The following is a 21,836-nucleotide window of genomic DNA, read 5'->3' as shown; positions in this document are numbered from 1 at the left end:
CATGTGCATCTCTAGAGCAAATATTGCCTGTTAGAAGTCTCTTGTTGGGCAGGAATGACCAGATCTTAGTACCCCTGACAATCTTTGACTGTGATTGCCCAAGAAAAAATGTGGCTTGAGTCTAAAACTGAGGGTGAATCCTGAAGATGCTAATAGCTTAAGGTTTTCAGTCAACTGCATATCTTGCAATTAAACGGCAAGTTCTTTCCTTAAAATGAGATCTGATTTGGATACCTCCATGGCTACCATACTATGAAATAAAAGAGAATAGATATTTAGGGGAAACCTGCAGTTAGCTGTATACACACACACACACACACACACACACACCAACAGTTAGTAATGTATGGTGTGTGTGTGTGTGTGTGTGTGTGTGTGTGTGTGTGTTTGTATTTTTTTCAGAACTTGATATATTTGACTATAGGTCTAATATGTTGTCAAATTTGTAATATATTTTTATGTATAAGCTGATGCTATGCAGATTATAGTTTTTCATTTGTATGATGTGAAATTTAGCTGAAACATTGAGAAAAATCAAATGAAGGTCTACACAAATAATCTGTAATATACAGAATCAGCAAGACTAGTAAATTTTCTTGATTCACATCAAGAGCACCTCTGCAATACAGTTCTAATGTCTATGGTAAAAATTCTTATTCTATAATGCAAAAAATCCAACAATTAACTAGCATAAATTCTGATGAAAAAGAACATGAGAAACTTGGTTCAAGTGTGGCTTTTTGTCAGATCCAAATTTCTGAAATCAAAGATATCAAAGAAAGGAGGTGTAACTCAGTGGCCAATGACTTGCCTAGCATGCATGAGACCATAGGTTCAATCCTAGAATTAAAAAATAACAAAAAAAAAACCAGAAAGGTAAAGAATAATCAATTTCTACTACTTACTGAAGGTCATACAATACTGCATGTCAAAATCTTCATGTATGTTGCATCCATTCTTGGAACAATCGTGCAATAGATACCATTATGCTTGCTTTGCAGATGATAAAATAAGGCTAAGAGAAACTACTCAAAGGCATGTTATTGCTATAGATATAGCCTGATGTTAAACTAAGGTCCCCATAATCCCAGTGCCTATCAATTTTCAATTATGCCATTATCTCTGTAAAAATTGAACAATCTTTTGGATCACTTTTCTTAAAAGACTTGGGTCTAGTGCAAATGAAGTTGTTTAAGACAGATTCTCTGTTTCTTGCTACTGTTCATTTTCTAGAGCTGGGGTCATTGGGGAAAATATTTAAATAGTGTTTTTAAATATGTGCCTTGTTAAATCTCTTTCTTATAAGAAATCAGAAAGTTGTGTTTTATATACAAACATGTATAAATGTATGCACAACTGTACACACACATATATTCATGCATGTGTATATATGTGTTTACGTATAACTATATATACATATATATTCATGTATATGTATATGCATTTGAGTATAATGTGCATATATATACATATACACACATTAAGGTAGCCAAACTTGAAAACAAAGCTTGATATTCATTACAACTTGTGCATTCCCTCAAACATTATTACATAATTGACGTTCCTCATTCCTAGTCTAATTATCGCCTAATCTGATGATCAAGAATTAGAAGAAAGACATCCTTGGAAGGTTAATAAGCCATCCAGAAAATTAGATTAGTATGATCAAATCTTAATGATTATTGTTTCTCATAATAATGGATCACCTGAAAAGTTGGAGAAAGAAAAAATAAATTGGCATCATTGGGCAATTATACTCATAGTTTCCCACAGTAGATTTTACAGATGATCACCAGTTATAAATTCTTTTCATATCTAAAACTGGAGGTTTTTTTATACATTATACTACCATTATTATAGTAATCAAAGCCCGTTTATTTGATCATCATCATAATGGAGTACTTGAGGCATTTTCTCCTTTGCTAATTGACAGTTGGTCAGTTAAGAGGTGCTTTTCACAAAATCTTCAATAACCCTAAGGGTTTGAATTAGCTTGTAATAAATGCCTGAGAAGCTCCTCTAGTTTCTTAAGTGCATTTGCTAAAACTCTCAACTGCTATTTTCTACTTCTGGTCAGGAAATGCCTTTGATCTGCCATCTAGCCGTCTTTCTCATGTGTTTCTATCTGTCTCAAGCATTGTAACCCTACTCATCAGCACAATGACACATTACCATTTAGATATCATCTTCTGAGGCCAGGATTTTTTGAAAAAGAAAAGGAAATGCAAATAGTAGGAAAAGGGTCAAACCAAAGCTCCAATTGCTCTGTTTGGAGAATTGCAGGAGGTAGAATGTGGTCAGAAGACTGAGCCTTGAGCTTGATCCTCACTCTCACTTTAATTACACACCTAGGTGCATCCTGTGCAGACTTTTGGCTCACTTGCAGCTCCATAAGTGCCCACATGCCACTTCGCCATCTGTGGTGGGACCCCCTCAGAGCCCGAACTCCTGAGCATCAGCATCCAGCAATGCAAAATTGCTTCCTTCAATTTCACTCTCCCCATCACTTCCTGTTATGGTGCTGGTAGTTGGTGGGGGGTGAGGGAATGTGAATTGGACAACACGAACTTGCAGATTTTAAAAGAGTGTGTGCAGTGCACAGTCTTAAAGTATTCCACCATGCTTACATTATTTTCTCACAATGATCTCCATGACAGGGACTTTATTTTTCTTACTACTTTCTCCCTATAACTACCAGTTAATTGTTGGGTAAATGTTGATAGAATGAATGACTCTGGTAGAGAGACTAGTCCATATCACTGAATTAAAAATTCAATATCTAGTGTGGTCTTGATTCCTTAATGGCATTATATTTAAGTACAAATATTTAGAGAAGTTTTTTTTTTTCTTGTGGTGAAAACTCCCAAATATCAGAAACGTTATTGATTACAAACCTCCATTGATAACACTAAAGGAAAGAATTGGGAGGAAATGGAAGAAAGAGAGGGACGGTGATTCATAAAATATAAAAAATATAAATATAGAAAAGCAATGTATATTTGAGTAAAGAAAGTGTATATGTATATAAATATATGCCTATAAACATTAAATTTAAAATGACTCTCCTTCTTGTCTCAGACAAAATTTAGTGACTTTATTTCTTTTTTTTCCAACAAATATTCCCTAAGTACCTATTGTGTGGCTAGTAAAATGTGGATGTTAATGCAGAGAGAACAATAAAATAGTTCCTATCGAATGAGAAAAAATGAAGGTAGTTCCTTAAGCCTTTTTTCTCTCTTCCTTCCTTCATTTTTTCTCCTTTTTTCCTCCTCTGTTTTCTTCCTGTCTTCTTTCCTTCTTTCCTCACATATAGAATACAGAGTTAAAAATATCAAGAATAAAATATCATCTTTATTCTCTCCCACACTATTTCAATTAATCTGGAAAAGTTAGCAGTTGAAAATCTCTTTTTCGCCAGCTGAGGTTAGCTTCTTCAGTGTGTGTTTTAGTGTTTAAAATAAATATTTTGCAATTAGGGTGAAATATGTTAGTGACAGCTGCAGAGGCTGAAGGCTTCTATTTATTCAGATACCCATTTTATCTCCAAAATATCAAGGTAATGGCAGATCCCCAGCTTATCACTGCTTCTAGATGTGAACACATAATTAAATCTCTATATGCCTTCATTTTGCTTTAATCTCCCTCCTCAAACTGCTGGTAATGAGAGGCCTGTTGGTATAAGTTTAGAAGATAATTCTTCTGGAGGAAGTTTTTAGGTACCCAAAATGAAATCTGTCCTATTACAAATAATATACTGCTCAAGGATCCCATGTTGACTTCATTTAAACTCACAGGGCTAAATTTATACATGGAAGAATTAGGCCCCCATGCAAAGGAAGCATTTTTGGTTTGTATGAAATGCTGTAGTCTAGGCACAGTAATGAACCTCAGTGAATGAGACAGACATGCTAATCCAAACTGTAAATGTCATTGCAACTGCAGTAGCCAGAGCCTTGGACAGAGGAACAAAAGATATTCATTGTAGTCACATCCATTCTTCTGTATTTGGTTCTGTTCTTCCAATCTGTTGAGATTCAAGTCACAGTCATACTGATGCTCATTATCAAGATGTTTAGAGAATAAATTAAACTATAGCTACATAAGCCCTTGAGATAGAGTAAGAATATAAACTTTTATTATTTAATAATTTCTGTTGAGTTTATTTATTAATCAAGAGATAATAGCTAGAAAAGGGAAACTCATAATCAAATCACATATGTAAGATACACTCTCTGCCTCATAGGAAGATGAAAATGGAAATCATGCCATCTCTCATTTTACACAGGCTGTAAGATTCTAAAATGAAAGCACTGAATTGGGAAGATTGATTTATGAATATTATTATATACTGTGTTTGAGTTATATACTTACTACAACAGCCCTACCCAATAGAATTTGCTGCATTGATGAAGGTGTCCAATATTCACATGTCCAGTACAATACCAACCAACAACATGTTGCTGTTGACCAGTTGAAATGTAGTTATTATAAGTGAGAAACCAGATTTTAAATTTTATTTAATTTTAATTAATGTAAATTTAAACAGTCACAGATGGCTACTAACTACCATATTGGACAATGCAGACCTAGATAAGGAATTTGATTTCTAGTTTTTCAAAGACTGTTTTTTTTATAGTAGTAATTTAAAATACTGCTTTTAGTCAAATATTAACCAAATGTATATACATAATACTCCTTAATCATCGTTCAATAAATATTTATACTATATTTTAAGATCACCCCACCTAAGTAATTGTCTATGTTACAATAAAATCTCTCCAAATAATTTAAAGCTAAAACCAGTACATTTTCAGCCTTCTCACCACCACCTTTTCATCAATATATCAAGATTTTGGAATTTGTAGTTTAAAATAGTAAAACTAAATATAGTCATTGCTAAGCTGAGTCAACCCTTTAGGTTATAGCAGAAGTTTAAAGCAGGTTGTTCTCAGGTTCAAATACACTACACAGAGTGACATATTAACTTCTCTCCTTGCTTCTTAGAAGAAAGATTTGATGTCTGAAAGTAAAGGCACAAGATTACTATAGGCTCACTCTTTTAGCGAGTAGACTATTTGATTTATTTGATGAGTGATCTCCGACGACCCTCTCAGGCAGTGAACCATCAGAGTTATGTTGCTGAGTGATAAGAAACCTTCAGAGATACCTAAATCTTCTCTTACCACTGAGAGTTTCATCTGTCCGGGAATAAAAAAACATTTCCATGTTTGATGTTTCTATCTAGATAGCTATAGGGATATTTTTAGAAGATTCATAGACTGGTAACAAATTCGTATTAAGGAGTGCCTTAAGTTAGCAATACAATATTCATAAACAAAATGGTAGACAGTCTTATTTTTAATTTTATTTTAATTTTGTTTCCCAAAGGTTGAAGGAATGGTTAATGTATTATACATTGAAAAGTCCATTAATCTTTGGATTAGCATTTGTTTTCCTGTGTTTTCCTTAGAGACAAACCAACAAATGAGGAATGTTCTTAATTTGATCTCTGGAGTAATCATAGTTAAGGATATTGTATCATTTAGCAGATGCACTAAACCAACAAGTAGGTTTTTTTTTTTTTAAATGTACATTTCTATGCACCAAGATTGCAACTGGATTCTTAATTTTACTGAAATTCTGAGAATGAATTTTATTTCTAATCTAACATTGGTCCACTGATCCTATATAGTCTTAAGTTTTTAAATAGAAGTTAAATTCATGTCATTTATCTTTAAAAAAAAAGTTGAACTCTTCCCAGCTGTGTTAAAGTTGATACAAAACCTGCCTCTAAAAACATATACTCCTCAGAGTGACATTCTTGCTTGTTATTTCCCACCCACAGAGTTCGCTCAATATGCAGCATTTTTGACTAAGGAGACTTCATTGTTTAGAGTGTACTCACCTTGCCCTGGGACTCTGCCAGGTTAGCTAATATAAAATAGACGCTGTCCTTGAAACATATCTTCCCCATTTAGTAATTCCTCATCTGAATATGTTCTCTGTTTCTTTGCACTAGGCCCATCTGTACACACCAACAAATCACTAGCTTGGCCACATAACCCTTAAGAATAAAGTGAGGTACATGTTTTATTTGTAATCCCTTTCGAGGCAAAGGGATGTAGTTAAGGATCTTTCTCTTTGAACTGCTTGTCAGGCATTGTGAGAGCAGAGGAGGAATGGAACTGCTGTCAGCAAAGACAGTCCCTGTCTCTGAAATAGATTTTAACAACCCAGTATAGTTCTCTTCATTTTGAGTACCTGTACTGGGTTGGTGAGCGGTATTATTGTACTGAGGTAGTTATCCTGAAAAATGGATTTGGTGCAGTGAAGGCATGATTAGTCTCTGTGTACTACTACATATATTAAGTTCCTTTTTCTCCCCCTTCTCTTCCATTTAAAAAATGCTGTCCATACAAGTGCTTTTACATCCACATAATTTCATAAGAACGGTGCTCAGATACACAAAGAAAAAGCAATTGAGTACAGAGACAAAATTAGTTGCTACATATCAATATTTCACAAAGCTTTTAAGCATTTCATTTCATTAACATTCTCTTTGAATCACACTACATATTTTTCAGGGAAAGAACTTCCTATTCATTTTATCTGATCTAAAAATACGAATATGCATGAAGAAGTCTAAGCAACATTAGGAAAAATGAAAGCAACAGTAGGAATGTCATGTGGGTATGAATTTGGAAAGAAAGCAGAGTGTGTTTTTGAGAGAAGAAAAACAATGTTTTTCCATTCAGGGATACCCTGAGTCAGCCACGATCTGATCTTTGTGTTATAGCACATTAAAAGTGTGCATATGAACAGACACTTTAATCATGCCTATAATTGTTAAGAAGTATTTCCCATATGCTCTGTGAATATAAAATTGAGCTTATTTATTGATACAAGAAATTAGTATACTCTTGACTTTTTTTGTTAATTATCACCTGTATTAGCTCTATTGAAAGAGTAAGATCAAATTGTACTAAATGTCTCAACAATTTCCTCCTGTCTTTTCCCCCTGGAGAACACAGCACTCCATCAAGACTTTTCTATTTCTATCCTTCTTTCTCTTGTGGGGCTAGGAGAAGACTATATTTAATTTCAGATTGTCATTTTCAAACTACCATTAACGGAATCTGGCATTATCACCCAATATAACACTTCCTAACTGCTTTGTATTCAAAGCTCATATTATTTGCTGATAGTCCTTTCCTGATAGTCCACCTCAGTACCATTTTTCTCAGTGACTTAGCAATGGACTCACTTTCAAGTACTCTGATCTAGGGTAGGTTTCTGGGAACTGGGAGTGGTTGAGAGTTGCTGGTAAAGTATATCCACTGAAGAGACTGCATCCATGCCTCTAAGTACTGTCCCCTTACATATTCGGATTGTATTAGATTACACAGATGAATGTTTTAGTAATAAACGTCCTCCAAAACTTAGTGGCTTAAGAACACCAATGCTCATGCCTTCTTTCAATACTTGCTTGCTAAAGTTGACTGGACAAGGTGCTAGGCAGGGAGAGTTGGCTCTTGAATATTTTCCAGAGTTTCCTGCAGTTAACTCTCTAGCCTGAAGTTCTTCAACATCAGAGCATACAGAAAAGTCAATATTACCCTGTTCCTGGACAATTAATGGACAATTTTAGTAATTACCCCAGGATCTGTCTGATCTTCTTGACACTGGTACCACAGTTCCTCCAACTCCTACCTCAACTTAGTCATCTGAACATGGGACCATACCTTGTTCCACAGTACTGCCATGACCCAAAGATCCCAAATTCTGAAATTCCCCACTCTGATCACTACTTCTTGTCATCTCTCAAGCCCTGTTCTAAGAGGAATTTAAAATAAGAGTTGAGGGCTGGTGATGTTGGGATCCATCCTCACACAATGGGAGAGAATAAGAAAAATGACCCAAGTTTTAGAATTTGATAGTTCATAAGAACACTGGGACACAAACTAAGAACCCAGCACAACAATGGAGGAAAAGGGAAGAAGGTGAATCTATTGTTCAGGAATGGTAGGATTCTGCATCTGAATCCTATGCTACAGTCTGATCAGGATTTTGAGGTGGGAGGAGACATGCTCTGATAGACAGTGATAGCAGCATGTGTAAATTCCTGAGAAAGTTATAAGGGTAGCTGTCATATGAAAAGCATGCCATGTGACTAGAGATGAAGATGGAGTGATTGGTTAGGGACAAACCATAAACGTTTAAATACAATGATAATGACTATGGGCTTTTATCCTCAAAATAATAAGAAAACTTTGAACTAAAAGGATTATATCTCAATCAAATTTGTGTTTTTCAAGTGCCATTCACATTTGTTTATTAACCAATATATCATATTCATTAGAAATACTTCAGTGACTTCTAAACAGAGGGCACAGCATTAGATATGAGCAACAGTAAAGCTCTATAAAAGTATGTTTTATTTTAGTTCCATCTATATAATCTACAATGTTATAATAAGACAAATGTTTTGACCTTTAAAAATGTTCACTTTTAAGGTTCATTCTTATCACAATATTTTTATTCATTCACAAAACCATATTTTATGCCTGAAAATCTTACATATCTTTTGATATTATATTTTTAATGATCATTAAACAGAAATATATACTACAGTACCTATTAATCCTAAATCTTATGGTTTAGACAATAGCAGTTTTCCCTAAAATTTGAAGATAATTTCCAAATCCAGAAAAAAATAGGGAAAATGATATAATTTCATTGGTTTGAATTTTAAAAGATAAGACTCATAAAGTTGGTCTCATGATGAAATTGTAAACAGATGTTGCTAAGTTTGTAAACTTACTTTCTATTTATCTCTGGATAGCCTAGGCAATCCAATGGCAACAAAAATTCATCTAATGCACATGCATTTTTTAAATCTGTATGTCCTTTCCACAATTTTTCACTCTTTTCACTTTACAGTTTTAGACTGAGCTAATGGTTCTGTATATAGACATATTGATTGACTCAAGTCAATTTACCTCTTCCAGCACTTCAGCTTTCTTAGACCATTTTGTGGGATTTTTAAAATTTTGTGTTTCCTTTTTTTACTATTTTGTGGAAGATGGTTATGTCTTTTTTCACACCTCAAATCAAATAAACACATTGCCTTTCTCTTCTGACATTTTTAAGAAGACTTTTTTTTCCATCTTTTTTGCTTTTTTTTTTTTTTTTTTTTTTGGTATGTTGATTTGCAGCAATGTACGTAGAAGCACTTTGGGAGTGAACGAAACTTAGGTAATGGGATTGTTGGCGGCAGGTAGATTCCAAGAAACAGCATCCAAAGAAGGAATTTGGAAGATCTAGAGTAGACCATAAGTTAATGGTTTGAAACCAAAACTTGAGGGACAGTTAGAAACTAGAAGAGGGAATGACGACAGTCACGAGATTCCATGAACTGAAGTCAGTAGAAGGGAGATTGTGGAGATGAATTAGGGTCTCTCAGAATGGACCAAGCAAGGTTTCAAGTTGTATGACTAAATCTAGCAGAAGTCCGAAACTAATAAGAAACACTGATTTCTGACCTTGATACTCTTCCTAATAATTGGTTATTGTAATTCCAAAACCAAGGGTGAACCTGAAATAGCAAACTAAGCTGGAAAACATAGACAATTCAAAAAAATTTTTGCTGTTACTACCAATTTTATGAAATTCTGTGACCTCTTAAAATTGCCTTATTACTATTACTTTTTTATTTCATTGCCCTATTTGTAGTAAGTAAACTATATATTTAAACTAGTCTTTATCTCAATTTTTTTTTTAATTTTACTTGAAGTTGAAGTCAGGCTTAGATAGATTATATTTTTTAGGCATACAGTGAAAACCAGTACCCATAACAGGTCAGTAAAAAAGGAAAAGGGTAAAGTTCTCAATTCCTTTCTTGTCTTCATCAGTAAGAAAAAAGAGGGAATACCACCTTAGTACCAAGGTCCAGTGTGCTAAAGCAGTGATCCTGCAGCTGCAGACAGGCTCTGAGAATGTCTATCAGACATCACGCCACTCTTCACCTGCTCCGCACTTGATCTTTTTACTTCTTCCACTCAAAAGTCGAATTTGGATATTTTGGTGCAAGATAGTCTCTATAAGTTCTATAATACCTTTATTTCTCTATTTTTGCTATGTTGTTTTATGAGTTTTATTTCCCTGGTCCCACAAAGATTTTTAGACCAGTATCCTTATAAAGTCAATGACAAGGCCAAGAATTCACATTTGGGAGCCTCAGCCATTTTGGACTTACTTCAAAATCTTACTACAATAAGAGAATGACTTAACACTTTCTTAATTATAACACCTAAGGGTGACAGAGCAATTTAGTGGGTTCAAAGCACTTTCACACTCAGCCTGTTTAATCTTCACCCCAACCTGTGTGCTAAGCAGGGCAAGCATCTCACTTTACAAGTAAAAAATCTGAGACTTGAGAAAGAATCTGAAGAACCCATGTCCAGCTCACGTAGCATTAGGTCTGACTTTGTCCAGTTGCCGGTGGACTACTTCAAGTCATTTCCAGTGTTCAGTGACATGATTATATTCTCATTTCAGTGAGATACAAAGTAGATATATCTAAAAGAAGCAAGTTTGCAAGTGTAGAGATCAACCAGTTACTTTAAAAGTTTGACAAGGATCAAAGACATAAGAATAAAATCTGAAACTTTAAAAAAGTTAAAAGAAAACAGGAAAACACTTCAAGGTATAGGCACAGGCAGTGACGTCCTGAAGAGGACTCCAAGAGCTCAGGAAGTAATGAGTCGAAAAATGAGATGGCATCAAATTAAAAAGTTTCTGCACGGCCATCAATCAACAGAATGAAGAAACAACCTACAGAATGTGAGAAAATCTTGCCAGCTACTCTTCTGACAGAGGATTAATATCCAAAGCACATAAAGAACTCAAAAAACTTAACACCACAACAACCCCAATTAGTTAATGAGCAACTGAACTGAACAGACATCACAAAAGAAGAATAAGTGACCAATAATCATATGAAAAAAATTTTTGCCATCTCAAAACTACATTGAGATTCCATCTCTCCCCAGTTAGAAAAACAGTCATCAGAATAACAGTCATCAAGATTACAAAGCAATAAAGGCTGGCACGGATGCAGGAAAAATGACAGTATGGCATTTCCTCAAAATCAAAAGTGATCTACCATATTATCCAGATGTACCACTCCTCAGAATATACCCAAAGGAATTAAAGTCAACATACTATGGAGATACCTACATACCCATGTTTACAAGGCACAATTCACAACAGCCAACGTTTGGAATCAGCCTAGGTGCCTGTCAACTGATGAATAGATAAAGAAAATGTGGTGTCTATACAAATGGAGTGTTACACAGCCATAAAGAAGAATGAAATCACATCATTTGTAGGAAAATGTATGGAACTGGAGATTATGTTAAGCAAAATAAGCTAGACTCAAATGGACAAATATTTTAATTTTTCTCTCATATGTGGGATAAAAAAAAGTGACATGAAAGTAGGAAGGAGACTCTTAGAAAAGAAGAATAGAAATGATCAGTCTATAAAATATGCATATACAAATAGACCACAATGAAACCCATTATCCTGCATCTTCATGAGAAATCTGAAAGAAATACAGGCAAGGTATGAGGCAATCTGAACTACTACAGTGACAATGGAATGGAAAAAATATTTAGAATATAAACAGGACTTGCAAGTTTTTAACCACATTGTGAAGTTCCTTTATCAAAACAAACCTTGTGTAGGTTAAAGTAAAATCATGTGGTAATGTAGTCTCTATTTCATGATTGAAATTAAACTCTATATAAACTCTATATCAAATGTATCAAATACATTTAAGCTACCAACACCAAATGCCAATGTACTAAAGACATATAGAAGTGTGAGTTATTAAAGATATATTGTTATTCACCAGAGATTTACTAGGAGAATAAGTAAGTACAAATTAATGTACTCATTTGGTATTTCACATCTTTTCCCTTTTCTGCTACCCCAGCTGATGGCTTCCCTAAGTGTGAGAAGAGACAGAGAGACAACAGTACAATCAGAAAATATCTTTCTCTTGCCCTGTCAGTGGCACTTGTTCCTTATGTATGTACCCACTTACTTAGCCATTCCTCTTGCTATGGTAGATGTGCTCCTACTTCTGAGAACAACCACCACACCATCATCTACACCCATTCCCTCCCACATACCTTGCTTTCTATCAGGTCTTCTTTCTCTACTGTCTAAATTTGTTCCTCCTTGCTCCATCATTCCTCTTAGCTACGAAGAATGCCTCAACACCACCTTTCCATGAAAATCTTTCTCTTGACCCCAAATCCTTATCTGTTCAATGCTTATTCTGTTTGCTTCATCAGCAAATCTGTACAAAAGTATTGCCCACATTTGCTGTTTTCTCTTAGTAACCTCCCAGCTTTTTCCTCAATCTCCACTAATTGGGACTTGGTACTCACCAATCCTACAGTAACCCAAACCAATGTTCATAATTTATTAATGAAAAATAAATTTCCCATCTTTCAGGCATTCAATAAGGAAAAAATTTAAAATCATTTATATGAATATGCACAAAATGATTCAAATTCATTATGCAGGGAACAACAGAACTATTTTTCTTATAATTATCATTTAATTGATATCATTTCATGAAGTCTAGCATAGCAACTTGCTCTAACTGAATTATGCTATGCATAATATCAAGCTGTTTTTCTTCCTCCCTTTCTTCCCTTCTTCCTCCTTGACTTTGTCTTTCCTCCTCCTCTTAAATAAACTAAGTATTTTCAGTTCTGATTCAAAAAAAAACCAAGTGAAATCAGTCAGGCTTAAATGATGACAATGGAATTGTGCCCTAACATGGTCGTTTTGTATTAATCTCTTAAATTATTTTTCATTGTTGTGCAGAAGATAAATTATGTGTTATTTCTAAAGAAGCTTTGTCAAGCTCTAGCAAACTAGCTTAATTATGAAAAACTAAATTTTCTGTAATGATCTCTTCTTTTGAACTCTTTATAGGAAATTACATTTGCTCAGTTATAAAGTTGGTTCTTGGGTTTTTCAAGTGTTTATAGAATTTTAAGCCATTATGTATAACTATAATTTCAGCCTTCAGTTTTTGGCACTTAAATCAATTAAAAATTATCAGTAGGGTAGTACTTTTTTAAATAAAGGAAAGATAATTGATTTGCTCTCTAAAATATATGAATATATGTTCCTGTATTATGACATGGATACATATTTAGTATTAAACTGTTAGTCTTACAAATAGCAAACCAAAATGCCACTTCTCTTATTTTAGAATTTCAGTAGTATATAACAGTATAGCTATTATTCATTTGACAAATATCCTCATATTAAATGAAAAAAAGGGAAGCGTTTTCCTATTTTTCTTTAAAGTCATATTGGGATTTCTAGGGAAATCAGAAAATGTAAAATATGATATTGTTATGGCTCAAAAACAACAGCCTACATCTTTCTGGGACTCTAGGATCTGTCAAAAGCTTCCATCATTTAAATCCAACTTCCTTGCAGAAAAAGTATATGAAAGGGACTGTTACACAGATGCAAAATAAGCAAGTTGTACAAATTAAAAAAGGAACGAAAAATTTGAATTAAAATATTCTTTCCCCTTCTTTAAGTGGACTATATCCTTTTTTGGAAGGAACACTTACAGTTTAGTTTTTGGGTAATAATGAGATAGTAATTCACTCAATTTATTAACAAAGAACAATTGTCATTTTCAATTTGATAAAGTAATTTTAGTTACAACAGGTATATTGAATTCTATCATTAACCAATTCTTTATTTATGCAAAAAAGCAGAAATTAAAAGTTTACCAAGAATTGCTTTTGTGATTCCAATTTAAGAAAAAGCACTGACAACTAGATCTATATTAACTGAAATAGAAGGAGAAGGAGGACAAAAATGTGTTCTAAATTAAAACAAAATTAAGATTAGGGTCAGCATAATATTTTTGTAAAAGTTTCTTTTTCACACATTTGTAATTATTAAATAACCCTCAATATCTATGGGTCACATTTTAAATCTGAAAAGCTCATCTCATCTGTTGATACACTTGGATAGTTCCACAAACCACTTATTTGAACCACTTACCTCAGACTTGATGCATGTGAAGATTTCTATTTATTCATGTTTATATTTTGCTTAATGCAAATTAAACACTTTATTGGTTGGTTAAATAGAAGTACTAAAGCTACATGCAAAAGAAAATGAGAACCCTGCATAGACTTATAAAGGTAGTATTATCTGAAGAGAAAATAAAAATATAGAAGAAATATGCTTAAACGATCATAGAATGTATGCCGATGTGGAAGGGAAATTTATAAAGATTCAAAGTCAGACTTAGAGAAAATTAAAAGCAGATCCAGGTTGTATAGATAAATACAGCAAGAAAAATCTGAGATATGAATATATTTGTTTTCTTAGGATGTATTAATAATATTTATCCATGTTTTATTAGTCAGTTTTCACTAGGTAAAGCTACAGTAACAAATGACCTCAAAATCTCAGTGGCTGCAGCATCAATGGTATATATCTTGTTCCTTTAGCTGCAGTCAGCTGTGGCTCTGCTCTATATATCTTCTTATGCTAGAGCTGGTTGAAAGAACAACCCATATTTTAAAATGTGTCTTTTTTTATTCAAAGGGAAAGAGCAAGAAAGTGCAAATCCATACAATAGCTTTTTTGTAGTTTCTATCCAGAACTCTCTCGACTCCACTCACATTTTGATGGCAAATTCATGTATTAATTCAATACATTAATTCATATATTCAAGGCCAAGTATGGTATTGTGACACTCCAAGTCCTAGAGCTACAGTGAGAAACACGATCCTTCTATTAGAAAAAGAGGAAAAGAGTGGGAAAAACAATATATCTACTCTGAGTGTGATATGCCAATAGTCTTTTCTATGGCAAATGTAGTTCTGTAGACAGATTTTGAAAAAGCAAATATAGGTCAGCCAAATCATTTTGCAAAAATTGGCAGGTGTCTCATTAGGACTTTTTATTTTGAAATTAGCATACAAGAGTAGGATGGCTATTTAAAGTAAAGATAATTTTAAAGGAAACATGAATTGTACCATGTGGGTAGAAATAAAATATATAAAAATGAAAAGATTGTAAGATAGTCATTGGAAATATGTTTCCATAAAATTATTAAGTTTGTAATTAAGTAATAGATTAGGATAATCTAAAAAAAAACTAAAACAACCATCAAAATAATAACACAAAGAACTATAACTTCTCCCCCAAATATCATTAGAAGAGATAAAATAAGATGAATACCATTAATATTTGACTCGACAAAAGAAAACAGAAGAGGGAAAAGAATAACACAAGAAGAGGAATCAAATATGATTGAAGAATCAAATTGGTAGGCTTAAAACCAAACATATCGGTAATTAAATTTGAATAAACGAACATTTATTCAGACTGGATAAAAACCAAAGGTGCATTCTGATTAAATGCATACATATTCAGATGGTATAGAAACATATTTTAACCATAAGGAAACAGATTGAATAAACATAAACAAAAAGTAAAAGAAAACTTGTGAGGAAGTATGAATATCAGGAAGTAGACTTCAAGATGAATAGCATTACCAGGGACTATGTTCAGAAGACTACTAAACAGCTAGTATCAGAATTGCCAAATGCAAAATAAAAATTAACAAAACAAAAAATAACTAGTAGCAAATTTACTGTCACCAATGTGGATTTTAAACTCTTTTCTCAGTAACAGATAAAACAACTAAACAAAAACATCAGTACAGTTTTGGATAATATAATTGCACTAGCCATTGACTTAAGCTCATTAACATTGATAGAAAATTCACACAAGAGAAAGTTGCAGTTTCTAAGGTGCACCAAGGATGTTCAATATAGACCATATTCTGGGCCATAAAACAAGTTTCAGTCTATTTCAAATGATTTAAATTAAATTATGTTCTCTAGTCATGACAAATCAAATTATTATATTTAATGAAGATGAATAAAAATAATGAAACTGAAAAATCCCTAAATACTTGGAAGTTAAAAAACACACTACTAAATAATTCATGGATCAGAGAAGAAATTTCAAAGGATAATACACCATGTACTTTGAACAGAAATACAGGAAAATACAACATATCAATATTTGTGGGATGTATCTAACACAGTCTTTATAAGAAAATTTACAGGCTTAATTACCTACGTTAGAAAATAAGAAAGTATAAATTACCTCTAGTTTCAGAAACTAGAAAAATAATAAGTTAAACCCTAATTATGTTGTGCAAAGGACGTAAAGAAAAATAAAGAGCAAAAAACAATAAAATAGGAAAATTAAATATCTTATATACAGAAATTAAATTAGTAATTGAATAACTTTGAAAAAACACTCTTGTACCAGATAGTTTCACCAATGAATTATAACAAGCATATACAGGGAAAAAAATAACACCACATCCTACACAACCTCTTTCTTAAAGAACCAGATATAAGAATGCTTCCCAACTCATATCACAAAGCCATTTTAACTCAGAGACTAAAATTAACTGTGGACAATACAAGAAAATAAGATTATAGCAATAATGTCTCATGAATGTGAATACAAAAATTATTAACAAAATGCTACCAAATGAAGTCCTGCAGTAAATAAAATTGTCAATATATAGTGATCGGGTTTGGATTTTCCAGGAATGCAAGATTGGCTTACCAAAGTGCATTTTACCACATTACAAATCAAGATAGAAAAATAAAAAGCATTTGGAGAAAGCATTCTCAATCTTTACTTCATATCATAAACAAAATCCAATTTAAGATACTCATAAACCTAAGTATAGAAATTTAAATTTTTTTTAATTAGAGATATAAAGAAAACATAAGATATCTTCCTGACCCTTGATAAGAAAACTTCCTAGAAGTGCCATAAAAATAAGAATCCCTAAAAAACAATTAACTTCATCAAAATAAAAACTTTTCATTGGGGAAAAAAAATAGACAAAGAACACAGCATCCAAAAGTAGATGTAAAAAAAAAAATCACAAGATATATATCTGACAAAAAACTTATATCCCAAATATTTTAAAAATTTCCTGCATCAGAGAATAAAAGTAAAAAACCAGCAACATTAATTTTTATAGTAAGACAAAATAATCCTACTTTTAGGTAGTGGTCCAAGAGAAACAAAAACATATGTGCATAGGTGAGGTGGTGCTCACCTGTAATCCCAGTCTGAGGCAGGAGGATCTCAAGTTCAAGGCTAAACTGGGGAACTCAGGGAGACGCTGTGTTGAAATACAAAGGACTGAGGATGAACCTCAGTGGTTGGAGCTACAGTCAATCCTTGATACTGGAAAAAGATAATATGTGCACCAGAAACCTTTTACTGAGAATATTTATGACTGCTTTATTCATAAATATGCAATTATAAATTTCTTCTATTTATTTACTTATTTGTCTATTCATCTGGTTTTGGTACTGGGGTTTAAACCCAGAGACTCTTGCATGCTAAACACATGCTTTCCTTCCCAGTTATTGAGCTATTAATCTCTGCACCTACCTGAATCTCAAATTATTCTGAGTGGAAGAAACTCAACACAAAAATTACATGTTGTATTATTCCATTGATGTGATTTTTAAAATCATTAAAACTAATCTGTGGTGATCACTGATCTGCCTGTATGCAGATAGCATGGTGGTAGGGGCAGTAGTAGTGGGAGAGAGCAGGAAGTTCCCTTTCTGAAATAATCATTCCATATGTCTTGATATGCACTCTTCAGAACTGATTGAAATGAACCCTTATGATCTGAGTGTTTCACTGAATGTCAGTTTTCACTCAGTTCTTAATAAATCGAGTGACATTGAATGACTAAATGTTTGAACATTATATTTCACATGTATTCAGAAATAGGTTTAAAATATTACAAGAGAAACAGGAGGGTGAGTTAGTTATGATAGTGAGTTCAGTAGGCCTGTCCCTGTGTAGGACCAGTGTGCCTACCTGGATTGGGGCAGAACAGAGTGATGAGAAAAGAACTTCGGAAACCTTCAGAAAAAAAAGCCAGAGCAAGGAGATTTTGGGGAAAAGGCAACTTTATCATTTTTATAATCCTCTAATTCCAAATCTTCCTAAAAGGAATAAATCAGTTTTAACTGTAGAAGGGCATATTAAATATGCTGTGCTTTCAGTAACTCCACCTCCCTTGCCCCTCGAATTTCTTTCTATCACTTGCCAAAACCTAAGTTTCTATGAAATAAAAGCAAAATAATTCTTTTACTTCAAAACTTCAAAATAAAGGGCTTAAAGCTTTACTACAAAATAAAGGACTTAAAATGCAAATGCATGGTTAAGATAATACTTTAGGATAAATGTGTCTTATTCCTATACAATCAGTATGCACCTACAAACAATTAAGTACTGATCCTTCCCATTTCTGGTGATGTAGAAAGACAGGAAACAGTCCAATTCAACACACATTATTGAGCATGTAACATGTGCTACATCAGTGGTTTTCAAGAAAGCTCTTGTGACTGTGACCTTTAGTAAGAAATGTAATTTGTATTGCAGCCTTGTATGAATGTACACATACATAACTAAAGCATTGTTATAAAATCCAACATATTCCTGCTCAATGAGATGCACTTTGATATCTTCTGGTCTAGTATGTTTTATATTTACAAAAATGTAGATTGTGATCCATAAGTTTCACTACCCACTAATAGATTGTGAATTGGGGTTTGAAAACCACAATGCTATTCTTTCTACTCAAAATGTAGTCTGCGAACCAGCTGCAATAGCAGCAGCATCTTGGGGAATGTAAGAAATAAAGAACCTCATACCTACTGAAGCAGAATCTGCCTTTAACAAAACCTCAGATGCTTCCTGAGACCTTTGTAGTGTCAGAAATCCTGTGCTGGACATGAGGAGGGTTCTTGGAGCCAATGGAATCTTCTTGGTATTGCTTCAGACACATAATATCACTAAGGAATGATCTGCTTTTTAGAATGTTCATATCCAATCCCAAAACTAAGATGTTAATTCAGTATTTCCAAGGATATTACAGGACATTTATGTTAAAAAATAAATAAATAAATAAATCTACCAGAACTCTGAGCTCCAATCCTAATAACCATTGGTCCACAAGCTTAAATGAAGGATGGACACTTATTTAATTGCGTGTGTCTTATAAAGGTAAAAAACAGTGCTTCGGGTAATATGGAAAGATTTTACTTTAGTTTTCATTGAGGATGATTTCATATAGAGGTATTTCATTCCCAGAATATTTATTGATGGGAGTATTGCTATGGCTTCCTCTAGATTTACTTCTCTTTACGGGAAAATTTCCAAACATCACTGTTCTACCAATAACTACCCTTTTATAGAAATGTAATGTGACTTCGGGTAGAAATATCATTATCAGTCCTGCTGAGTTAGCAAAATTCATCCCTGGATTACTTCAGTAGATCCCTAACCAAGGATCTCAGCACTGAAGAAAATGGGGCTGCTCCTAAGCAGCTATCACTAATCATTAAGGACCTTCCTGTTGTGTTAGTGTGTTTCCTGAGTGATGGGAAGCTTTAGCCTGGAAGTTGCTAATCTCGCTAACACTAAAAGGCTCTCTCCCATTAGCAGCTTCTGTATTGCATTAATAATAAGAAAGTAATAAAGAGTTCAGCCTCAGCTGTTCAGTCTCCCCTGAGGTAGGGCCTCAACTTCCCTCTTATCCCCAAGGTCCACTCTAATGGCCTTGCCTATATTAGAGCAATAGAGTGGATAATAAGACAAGTGTTGTCCATTTTAACAGAGTCTAAAATCCTTTCTTCTTTTGGGGGAGGAACACCTTTTTTTGTTTGTTTGTTTTTAAATGCACCCAAATTGAAAACTACACTACCAATACTTTTGCAATTATAGTTGACCTGTTAAATTCTTAACTTGAACACAAATTAAGGGATTATCAAGCACAGGGAAAATTAAAACAATATACCTGCCAATCCTCAGTCACAGAAAAAATATTGTTTTAGAAGAAAATAATTTTCTCCACCTTTCCCAAAAGAGCTACAAAACAGAAATATCTGCTAGAGATTTGTGAGATTTGTCTTTTTTTTTTTTTTTTTTTTTTTTTTTTTTTTTTTGGTATACCAAATCAGTCATCTACATGGTAATAAATTAAAATTAAGAAATACAGGACTTTGTGTTTATAAATATTAAAAATCCTGTTAATAAACAAAAAAGAAATGAAAAAGTTTTAAAATAAGATCAAATTTGACAAGCTCAGGGTACATATTTTAAATTATTTCTGTTAACAATGTTTTATTAGAGTTCATAAAAACAGGAATTTCTCACATTTTCTTTTTGCATTAAGATACGTGATCTTTGCAGAAGTGCACTTTTTAAAACCATCTTAGATTTTAAACATGTTTTGAAGCTTGCAATCTGTCCATGAAATCTGATTATCTTTGTAGTAGTTAGGTAGTTGCAATTTTTCATTTTCAAGTAAAGCTTCTTTTTTTCTTTTAACAATAGATCTTTTAATTGGGTAAAAAGTAATCCACCCCCTCAAAAGTCCAGCTTATTCTTCCCACTCAAAGCACTAGAAATTTTTTATCAGTTGATATCAGTGTGTCATGATTTTTTGAAAGACACATTTTGTAATTAAGTTACATTTTGCCTATTTTTGTACCTGTAATTTTGGAGGTAGGGAGGGCTAGTATCAATAATCATCATCAGTGACTGAATATATATTTTTAAATAAAATTTATGTCCAAAACTCTCAGTAAATCACTATTATTTGCCCTGCCCTATTTTTATGTAAGATTCAAGAAATGATAGTAAACTGAGAGCTGTTTTCTAAAGACTTATAGTCAACATATTTTTCTATGTAAGTACTTAGCAGTTTGAGGAGGGGAAAGTGGACATAGCTAAGACAGGACTACCTATATAATACTTTAAAAGTTATACATGAAAATCTTTGAATGAAAAAATCTATAATTTAGCAATAAGAAAATGCTCAATAGTTTTAATAAAATAGACACTGGATTTTTCTTCTAAGGAGTTAACAGTCTAAATCCTTTTTCATTAAATAATTATTTCATATACTCTATTTGTTAGCTGAATGATTTTCATAAATCCAGTAAACAATGCTTGTTCATTGCTTTAATTTGTTTTCAGAAGGAGAAGTGTTGACTACATTCCAATGAGTAGCATAGCATTGTTCAGTTACCCTGTAAGTGAGGGAAGAAAAGTGTTGTGAATGATGTTCCTATGAAGCCCTGGTAGCAGACAGGTCCATTGGAAAGTAGCAGCTTTATCAGGGAACTGTGTCAGCGTTATTGATCGTATGCACACTTATCTGCATTTCCTTTGTTTACTTTTTTCTGTCCTGTAGTCCATGAGGGCTCTGGAGAAACCAGTCAGAAAGAGACATCCACCTGTGATATTTGCCAGTTTGGTGCAGAATGTGATGAAGATGCTGAGGATGTCTGGTAAGATGCTGTTTTTAGTGTTTTAAACAAAACAACGATAGCGATTATTTTCTTTTTTAATTCCATGAACCATTCTCCAAAGGAAGACATGGTTGGCATTTTCATTTTCTTTTGGGTTTCCAAAGTGGGTAAAAATGAGGGTTATAAGAGCAACAAGGAATTTCTGGAGCTGGAAGCTGTTCAGGGCATTACCTGATAAGGTACACTAAAATATTACTAATTCCTCTTCTAAAATTTGGTACTGTTAAGATACAAGATGGAAAATGATATTTATAGCACTCTCTCTCAGAAAACACCATCAAGAAACAGTGTCAGGTTACTGTCTAAATCTGACCAAGTTGCTATGATGAAACA

The 21,836-nt window shown here is 33.3% G+C and overlaps 1 protein-coding gene across 2 annotated transcripts in view; it reads left to right on the top strand.

The window, feature by feature from the left end:
- Tmeff2 (transmembrane protein with EGF like and two follistatin like domains 2) overlaps positions 1-21,836 on the top strand; it is a 242,901-nt gene that overhangs the window by 109,031 nt on the left and 112,034 nt on the right. For both annotated transcript variants that reach the window (XM_047547711.1, XM_047547710.1), the window contains exon 5: positions 21,386-21,482. In XM_047547711.1, the coding sequence (XP_047403667.1) occupies positions 21,386-21,482 (97 nt within the window). The remainder of the gene's footprint in view (positions 1-21,385; positions 21,483-21,836) is intronic.

Source organism: Sciurus carolinensis, chromosome 3 (assembly GCF_902686445.1).
Source record: "Sciurus carolinensis chromosome 3, mSciCar1.2, whole genome shotgun sequence".
In the NCBI taxonomy this organism is placed as follows: Eukaryota; Metazoa; Chordata; class Mammalia; order Rodentia; family Sciuridae; genus Sciurus; species Sciurus carolinensis.
The sequence above is the reverse complement of the archived record's forward strand: the minus strand, read 5'-3'. Positions and strand labels throughout refer to the sequence as shown.